General features: G+C 39.1%; 1 protein-coding gene across 1 annotated transcript in view; it reads left to right on the top strand.

Moving 5' to 3' along the window:
- Positions 1-229: 229 nt before the first annotated feature.
- Positions 230-9,016, top strand: part of PELI2 (pellino E3 ubiquitin protein ligase family member 2) — a gene marked incomplete at its 5' end in the record, with an annotated part of 12,247 nt that continues 3,460 nt past the window's right edge. Inside the window, 3 exons of the mRNA XM_010288753.1 lie at positions 230-367; positions 7,119-7,316; positions 8,018-8,206. Of these exons, the coding sequence (XP_010287055.1) occupies positions 230-367; positions 7,119-7,316; positions 8,018-8,206 (525 nt within the window). The remainder of the gene's footprint in view (positions 368-7,118; positions 7,317-8,017; positions 8,207-9,016) is intronic.

The following is a 9,016-nucleotide window of genomic DNA, read 5'->3' as shown; positions in this document are numbered from 1 at the left end:
GAAAACCATGTGTGTGGAGTCTTAAACTATGACAGTGGTAGGTACTGGGTGCTTTCGAATTAGAAATAAACAAGTGCCCCTTGGGGTCTTCTGTTAAAAACAAAAGAAGAAACGCTGTTTATGTGTGTACACAGCCTTGTAATAAAATGTTATGATACACTGCTTTTTCTGATCATAGTAAAGGTGTTTATAGAGTGAAATGAATTTACTTCTAATATTTATGTGAAAGCTGTGTATAATAGACATATTTTTTTTTATTCAACAGGCAATCAGCTGTAAAGGTCAGCACAGTATCTCTTACACATTATCCAGAAACCAGACTGTTGTAGTGGAGTATACTCACGATAAAGACACAGACATGTTTCAGGTAAGGCTCTATGCGATACTTGCGTTGTTTTTTAAAAGCAATATATGGAACCACAGTTCTGCATTACATTCTTCTAGGTGTATTCTGTGATCTGTGGAATTTTCATGGTTGAACCCAGTTGTATTAATATGAGAGCACTTTGAAATTTTGCGTTGTCTGCTCTTCTCAAACCACCGCCAGCATCTGTTAATATCCTTACTGCCTTCACTGTACTCTGCTTTTTCTGCAAGGACAGTGTAGCGACTGTACAAATAATACCAGAAAGAAATGTGTGCTCTGTCTGGAGTCATGAATAAGCACAAGAATACACACCCCCCACCCTCCGGTTAATCAAGCAGCTGGAGTAAAAAGGAAGTGATAGGAGTAGGACATGGGATGGATGAAGGAGGAAGGTAAAAGCAAAGGTAGGGAGGGGAATGTGGGAGCTGTGCACTAAAGGAGACAAACTGGTGATAAAATGATAGAGAACTGTTCCTGAAGGGTATGCAAATATATCAAATGGTGTAGGGGACTGTGCTGAGTTTCTCTAAGCTCACACCTATTCAAGACGTTTTCACTCTGCCATGTATGCATTTGTGTTTTTCTGCATCATGTAATGTTCCGGTAACCCAAGTTATTGTCTTGTGCAATGCTTATTTTTATACACAATAAGAGAGCAGAAATTGAGTACTAACTTAAGACTTCAAGCTTGGCAAAAACCAAACATGCACAACCTTTTCCAATCTAGACTAATCAGGTCTGTCTTGTCAGTGACCTCTGTAATTAGAGCATCTTATCATGAATTGTTATCACTCCTCATTCAGTCTTTCATATTTAGAAGGGTCAGCAGTTGAGTGTTGTTGACAGAAGAGGAAAGAGCTCTGTCAAGATGTCTTTGCTTCATGCGGCTTCTGGTTTTTGGGGTTTTTTTTTGCTTTATATAAAATTTTCCCAGTGTGACTTTGGAACAATTAGGCCCAAATAGGGATTGATTAAGAAACAGTCTTGCTCATTTGCTGCTGCATGGAGGACTGCATAGATGGAGTGAACTGAAACAAGTTTTTCATGTTGACTAGTAAACGAAAAATGTAACTCACCCTTTTGGGTTACTGTATGATACTTGTTTATCTCTGCAAGATGCTTTTGTGCCTTGAGTAGCTCCAGTGAAACTTTTTCCTGTACGTAAATTTTGAGAAGCCGTTTTTGAAAGCTGGACTTTTTCTTGTGTACACTTAAAAAAAAAAGAGTTGCAGAACAGCTGCTTCTCTGGTTGTATTGTATAGACAGCTCTGTTCTTGATTGTATAATATCCTAGTGGTGGTTGCAGCTTTTATTTGGGGAGGTGTATTGATCTAGCAGCCTGAGGTGAGGAGGTACCGCATAGGCAAAGCAGTGCTCCACAGATGGCAGTTCAAGTCACCCTTGTCTAAGGCAGCAGGTTAAGTGAGCTAATTAAGGATGCTTTGGCTCCAAAGCAGGGGTTTGGCTCAGCTAGGAACGGGCTGGTTAAGCATAGCATAGCCCAGCTAACAATGTATCTTCCTCTGCTCCCCTTTGAGATCCTTTGCTCAGCAGAGTTGGAATTTGCATGGGGTAGTACACTGAGATAGCTTGGTCTGCACTGCCTGACCCAGAAACCTACTGCACTTCCACGGCTGGCACTGGAGTGACAAGCACAGATTGTGCTTTCTCCTTCCGGCAGCTCTCATGTACCTGGTGAAATGTCTCAAAAGCTCTCATTTTGGCCCATTTAGTAATTCACCTGCGAGAGGCTACCTATGGTTCAGACAATTGTCTGCCATATATTTGTAGTTATGTGACTGGTTTGGCTTGTAAAGAGGTCAGACTATCCTATCTTCATAACAATAAAACTTTTTGAGCTGCAGCTTGTGTTGGTAGAGTGTCTCAGTCTTCCTGGTGCCCCCTCAATAAAATTCCTCTCTTCAGTGCAGTCTGTTTCTTCTGTCTTGAGATGTATAGAATGTCATGCTGTGACTTGATCTTAGCTTCACCTCAAGCACTGTGTCCTCGTTCATGTTTTCACTCTCTGTAGCCATCTTCTGAGAATCATGCTGCAAGAGGGTCTGATAGCCATGAGAACGGGAAAAGGAATAGTCTGGTAGACGAAGGCAGTATTTTGCCACTCAAGTGATGCCAGACTGCAGCTAAAGAGGTTTCCATTATTTAGATAAGCCATTAGACTTCAATTATGCTCAGTAATCTGATTGCGGGCAGTCTGAAATGTTACTTGAGGACTGTTTTGTGCAGCCCTGTGGTACATGATGACAAATTACATGCTGTCTGTTGATCCACAGAGTAAAGCCTTACTGTTGATCAAGCATCGCTTGGATAGACAATCCCTAGAGTTTGCTATTTTCTTTTCAGATGTGTCTTCCCGGCTTTTGTAGAACACTGGCAAGGATGTGGAAGCTGAAAAGGGAAGGATAATGCCTGGACCACAGGATTATCTCTTGAGGCTTGAGTCCCCTCCTTTGCTGCTGATAACATGTATTATCTTGGGCAAATCACTTAGCTTTTTTTTTTTTTAATCTCAGTCATCCCCTCTGTAAAATAGGGTAGTAACACTGGATGACTTCACTAAGGTTACCATAATAAGGAATGTGAGAAGCTTAGAAATAGGGAAAAGGAACAGCAGAGGTCTTTGTTTTCTTGGTCAGGGTACCATTTGTAGCCTTTGAGGACTGAATCCATTGGGTTAGAGCTTACTTCCCGTGAAAATGAGGGAGATTCATGGTTTGCAAAAAAGCTGTCACCGTTTTCCTTCTTCCACTTCGAGAGTCTGTAGTCAGTCCTTCTCTTTGAAGGAGAACATGAGAAGTGTTATGTTGGTGACTTGTATTCTGCAGCTTTTCTAGAAACAAACCGGAAAATTTTGAAGATTGCAAACCCAGAATAGCTTCTTGTTTTATGCTTTCCAAGCTTATAACCAAGAAGAAGCATGAGTAGACGCTTATCGGAAGTGAAGCACATATTGAAAATGTGGGCAGACGATACAAGGGGCTTTAAGGAAATTCAGAAAGCATTGAAGAGCAGTGTTCAAGCTGTCTAAATACCAATTTTCTTGACACTTTCCATAATAAAATGAAAATGACCGTATTTTCATGCATATAACTTGGCAGCTAAGTGGTTTACATCACTGTGCACGTACTCTACCTGCTCCCCCATGCAGACACACATCACTTGTTAACCACGCAGGTTATATGCATATTCAGTGGATGCATGATGAAGTTTCGTAGAGGAGTAGTCCTACCCCCTGTTCTTATACTAGCTTTTTTCTGAAGATAACATGAAGAGTTAGAAGCACTCTTAACAGAGTGTTTGAAAATTTTATTTTAAGAACATTCCTCGTTAGTGCTTTATTTCTTGAAAGCTGGAGACAATGCAGAAATGGGTGCTTTTTGTCTTCCCTGCTAACTTGTTAAGTGATGAGCAGGATACATCTGCTGGATCACTTTGACAAAATGCCTTCATAACCCCCTGCTGCATGGCTTTGAAACTTGCAGGTGTTCATCCGCTTTGGAAGGTTCTCCTAGACATCTCATATGATTCTGTTCTTATGTCCTGTACTTGGTTTTGGGAAAAAAAGATTATTTTTTTGTTTGCGGGTTTTTTTTTTCCCCCTGCTGTACTTGTTTTGTTCTCTGTGTGTGTGTGTGTGTGTGTTCGGGGTTTTTTTTTTTCCTTCATTTAATTCTGTGGTGAGATGTGTATACAAATGCTACTATATAGCTTTGTCTTGGTGACATACAGATCAGATTTCTTCATGTAATAACTGAAAGAATTTACTAATATGTTTCATCTGGCATCTACCAGAGTCTAGATGCTTCAGCATCTATATGCTGCTAAAAATGAAGATTTTCTTCAGAGTTTAGTAACCATTCTGTTGATGATGCATCAGAGTAGAACCTATTCTTTCGTGGTTTGACTGGATGCGAATGGGTTGATTATACCTGTTCGTACCACTACAAGGAACTGAAATGTATAGCCAGTACTGTAAATAACTACAAGTCTATACAACAAGCAAGTACTTTCAATATGAAGAATTGATTTTTTTTTTTTCTGAAGAACAGTCCTTCAGAAGATGCATGGTCCAATTCGCCCTATCATCAGAGTGAAATTCTGTGAAGTCCAGGAATCTGCAGCTGTTAAATTACCTGCTGGCAGGTTGTCTGGTTTTGCCTTGTCTCAGGAGTGAGCATTTTTAATAGCACTTCTTTGATTGACAGTAGACACTAGCAAATTGATTGACTGCCTGGCTTTTACACAGCTTTGAACAATAACCTGTAGTGTAGACAACAGAAGCTGTCCTATGTATCAGTTGAAAGATTTATGGTTTGTTATTAGAAGTAACGTAGTGAAATAATAGAGACTATGACACAGTTAACAAGAAGAGTCCCAAAATATAGCCTAAAATTACTAAAAGGAATGAAGTCCTCTATGATATAGAGGAAAATGGAAGAAAAATGAGTAATAAAGTCTGTAAAGAGTAGCTTTGAATAATGGAACTGGGTCTGTGGTTACTATAGTCTGACTGCAACATCAGATAAGTTAAATTTCTTGGTGAGTAAATATTGGTAACATCAAGTTCTTCGTTCGTTCCCGAGGAACTTTCTTTTCTGAGATCTCAGACACAAAATTATGAATTGATTTGGAGCTTGGGGAAATTGCCATGTTTTGAAGGCCATTTGTTAAAATAATTGCTAGTGCTGAAATATAGCACAATACATGGGACTGATCCTCTAGAAGGCTTTTCAAGGGGGGAGGAAAAACCCAAACCAAAACAAAAAAACTCCAACAAAACACCAAATACTTAAATATTTGATGTTGTATAGACATAGTTGTGACAAATTAGATAAAAAAATAATTACTTTGTTGCTTAAAATATTATATGTAACTTCAGAGATTTCAAAAACCCCATAAAAGCTCTGTATATAGATTTTAATGCTTATATCCAAACATATTCAGATTTCATGTTGACTGATTGGTATGATGTGAGGCAGACTGAGAGCTAACACTTGAGTGTTTTGTCATCCTTTAAGGGAAAATAAGGCAGGTTTTTCTGTAATTGCATCTGAAAGCTTTGAGAGAGTGATCTATTTGAGAGACTGCAACAGGCAGAAACTTGTCATGAACAAATTTATTTCACGTTCCTTATTGATTAGCCTTTAAGAGACTTCACCTACAGATAGACAATAGTCAAAAGTTATGAATAAGCTGCTGCTGGTTGGTGCTGACTCTTAGCTGGAATTGCATTGGATGGGAAATAGAAGCCTGTTAGAAATAATACTGTAAAAGGAAGAATATAGCTTTGTAAGTTTTAGCTTCAGCTTGTCAAGTTACATAAATCAGAAATGTCCCGTATTAAACAGTTTCTAAACTCTGTCTCTTGGGTATTCCAGGAGTCACTTACCTTCTGTGAAAATTGAAGTGTATACTTTTGATTAGGCCTTTCTTACTATTTGGTGCTGCTTCTGCACCAGGTTCATCACATTTTATACTTGGTTTGAGACCCGTGATACAGAGAAAGTAACTGAATGTGTCACTTGAACACAAGCTGAAATTCATGTCTTAAGTTTAACACTGCAAAGTAGAACTGAAAGCAGAAGAGAAGTATGGGAGAGATCCCTGTGCTGTTGCTGTCAGCTCAGTTGTGACAAGAGTTAAGTATTAATAATATCACTTTCCTTGAGCATTTAGTTTGCAGAGATGTTCGTTAACGATGGAACCATACCTGTGTTCCCATAGCTGGCTTTGAAGAGCAAGAAGCTAAGCAGGATGTAACTTCTTGGGGGACAGTGAGATCATGTTTAGAGAGGAGGTTATTTTAGACAAATGTAGATACCTGATATTGAAGGCAGTTTCATGTGAAGAATATTCTTAACTTTCTTCTGTTTGATCACAAGGTGTCTATAAAATTAATATTCTGTTCCGCTCCTTGTTCCTCAGCTCCACTTTCCCAGCTATGCTCAAAGTTGGTGTAACACTAACTTGTAGAAGTATTGATAAAGTCTCACTGTATGTTTGATTTGCCGTCAGATCCCTCCGTCCATTTTGTAATGAAGTTTTCTGTTCCAGATGCCTAGATGTTTCCAGTTTTAGAATTAAAATTTATAGATGGCAAGATAGAAAAATATTCTTGTCTACTGATCAGCTATGTTTTATTTCTGCTGAAGAAATTTTAAAAATTTCTTTAGTCATGCATGCGCATGATTAGGAATAAATTATTCATTTGGTGGGTTTTACCTGAAAACTCTTCTGTTCCGGAACTGCAAATTCTGAAAACATGAAGGTGAGTAGCTTTTTGTTATGATGTATCAAAATAACCGAGCTCTGGATGTAAAAAGAAGTCCTTTATTTTCATAGCAAATTAGCTTGAAACTAGAAATGTGAATAAAACTTGTCATTTTGAACTAGTGGTTTTCTTAATTGACAGAATTGCTATGGTTGATTATGAAATAGCAAGGTAATAATACTCATGTTGTTGACAGTATTCTAGCAAACAATTAATTGCATCTGTGTTGGGTAAGCATGTACACTAGTTGTAAGTGACAATTTGTTATGCCGTGTCAGTGATGTATTTCTGCCTAGGACAAATGTGAAAATACAGATTAGTCTCTGGTTGGATCTTGCTGTCCAGAGATCCAGTAGACAGTAGTTTACTGATGTCATCAACTTTAACTTGGCAAAATTGTGTCATTAATGCTTGATATTTCTATGTCTCCTTCTGATTATACCGTTATCTTTTTTGCAGGTTGGGAGGTCAACAGAAAGCCCTATAGACTTTGTAGTAACAGATACTATTTCTGGAAGTCAAAATAACGATGAAACCCAGATTACGCAAAGCACCATATCCCGTTTTGCATGCAGGATTGTTTGTGACAGGAGCCCACCATATACAGCAAGGATTTTTGCAGCTGGATTTGACTCGTCAAAAAATATATTTCTTGGTGTAAGTACTATTAATAATTATGTTAGGTACATGCATACTCTGTTTGTTATTCTGTTATCTTCAAGCCCCAAAATTTCCTTGTATTAGTTGATAACTTATACTGTTGTTGGACTTTTATTACTCCGGTGGACCAGCTGCAGTGTTAAGTAGAAACTGCAGTTTTATGTGCCTGATAGAAACTGCAGTTTTATGTGCCTGATTTATTACCAGCATGGACTCGTGGTCATAATTGTCTTTAACATTAGTGGATTTCCTTTAGGTTTGTTTGATACATTCTTGATACTCATTGTGAATAAGCTGTTGTTGCAGTTCTGAGTGCTGAACACCAAAGAGCACATCAGCTGCATTATGGAAAATGATGTGCCTGTTGCAGTGGTATCCCATTACAGTAGTTAGGAATATCTACGCTACTGACCTTTGAGGCCTTAATTCTTACCTGATGTGCAGTCAGAGGCACTCAACCGAGTTAAAAATAATAATAGTTAAGATAGAATAATAATTGGAGATGCATAAGCAGAAGATGTTAGCATTCTGACACGAGGTATTCTTAAAAATTTTTTTTTTGTAAATTTATGTCTAAGCACTGCCAGCCAGTGAGGAGACGTGTTTTAGATAGTGCTAGTAAACCTTTAGTGTGTAAAACTTTAGCCCATAAACGTCTAGACAAACTCTTTCTTTCCTGGGGTGGTTGTCACATGCAGGAAAAAGCGGCAAAGTGGAAAAATCCTGATGGCCACATGGATGGATTGACAACTAATGGGGTGTTGGTCATGCATCCAAAAGGAGGGTTCACTGAGGAGTCTAAACCTGGAGTTTGGCGGGAAATCTCAGTCTGTGGTGATGTGTACACTCTCCGGGAAACCAGATCTGCTCAGCAAAGGGGGAAACTGGTAAGCTGAAAGTAACTAGTAATGAAAACGAGGGATATTTGTTGTCCTGTCATTGAATGGAGGCAGTCATTGGGTGACTGCAGAGTAATAGAGTTGTCCCTGGGTAGTGGTAGTTGTGTGTTACAGTAGATTCTAGACTGCTATTCTGTTTCAGCTTATACAGAACACTCTCTAAGTTTTCTGCTAATGTCACTTTTCCAACTGAAATAATGTAAAACCTAAATAAACTTTGCTCTTGAATCTCCATCTCTGAAATGTCCTCCTGGGAAATGGGGACATCTGGAAGCTACTGCATAGGGAGCTGGTTTTGCAGTACTATCTTAAAAAGGAGAGTCCACTTGCATGCAAAACAAGTTTGGATAATGCAGCTTCTGTTTGATTTACCTGCCACTAGGAAGATAAGAGGAATCCTGCGAAGTGGTTCCTTATTATTCCTGTATTATCCTGTGGAACAGAACGGGCTTTGCCTTTACCAAAAGTGAAAGGTTTCAACTGCCACAGAGACCTGTGGCATGTATAACCAAAGAGAGGTCTCCGTGAAAGAATGTGTTCACTTCTCCATAGAAGATGGAAGGGAATTGCCGTAGCGCACTCATTCTTTCCCCTTCACAAGATCTGTGGGGCCTGGGAAGGAGAATGCTGTCATGGCTCTTCCTTCTTCCACCTGCCTGCCCCCCTAAAAAAAAAAAGTCAAACACCACATAGAAGTAGCCCAGCAAAGTACAGCCAGCCATGTTCCCACTCAGACACATGAGCCTTCCCAGAAGTCCTCTTCATCTCTGGATAGGTTAGTCTGTTGTCCTGCCAGCA

The sequence above is a fragment of the Phaethon lepturus genome, unplaced genomic scaffold, assembly GCF_000687285.1.
Source record: "Phaethon lepturus isolate BGI_N335 unplaced genomic scaffold, ASM68728v1 scaffold33576, whole genome shotgun sequence".
Classification (NCBI taxonomy): domain Eukaryota; kingdom Metazoa; phylum Chordata; class Aves; order Phaethontiformes; family Phaethontidae; genus Phaethon; species Phaethon lepturus.
This window is presented reverse-complemented; position numbering and strand designations above follow the sequence as displayed.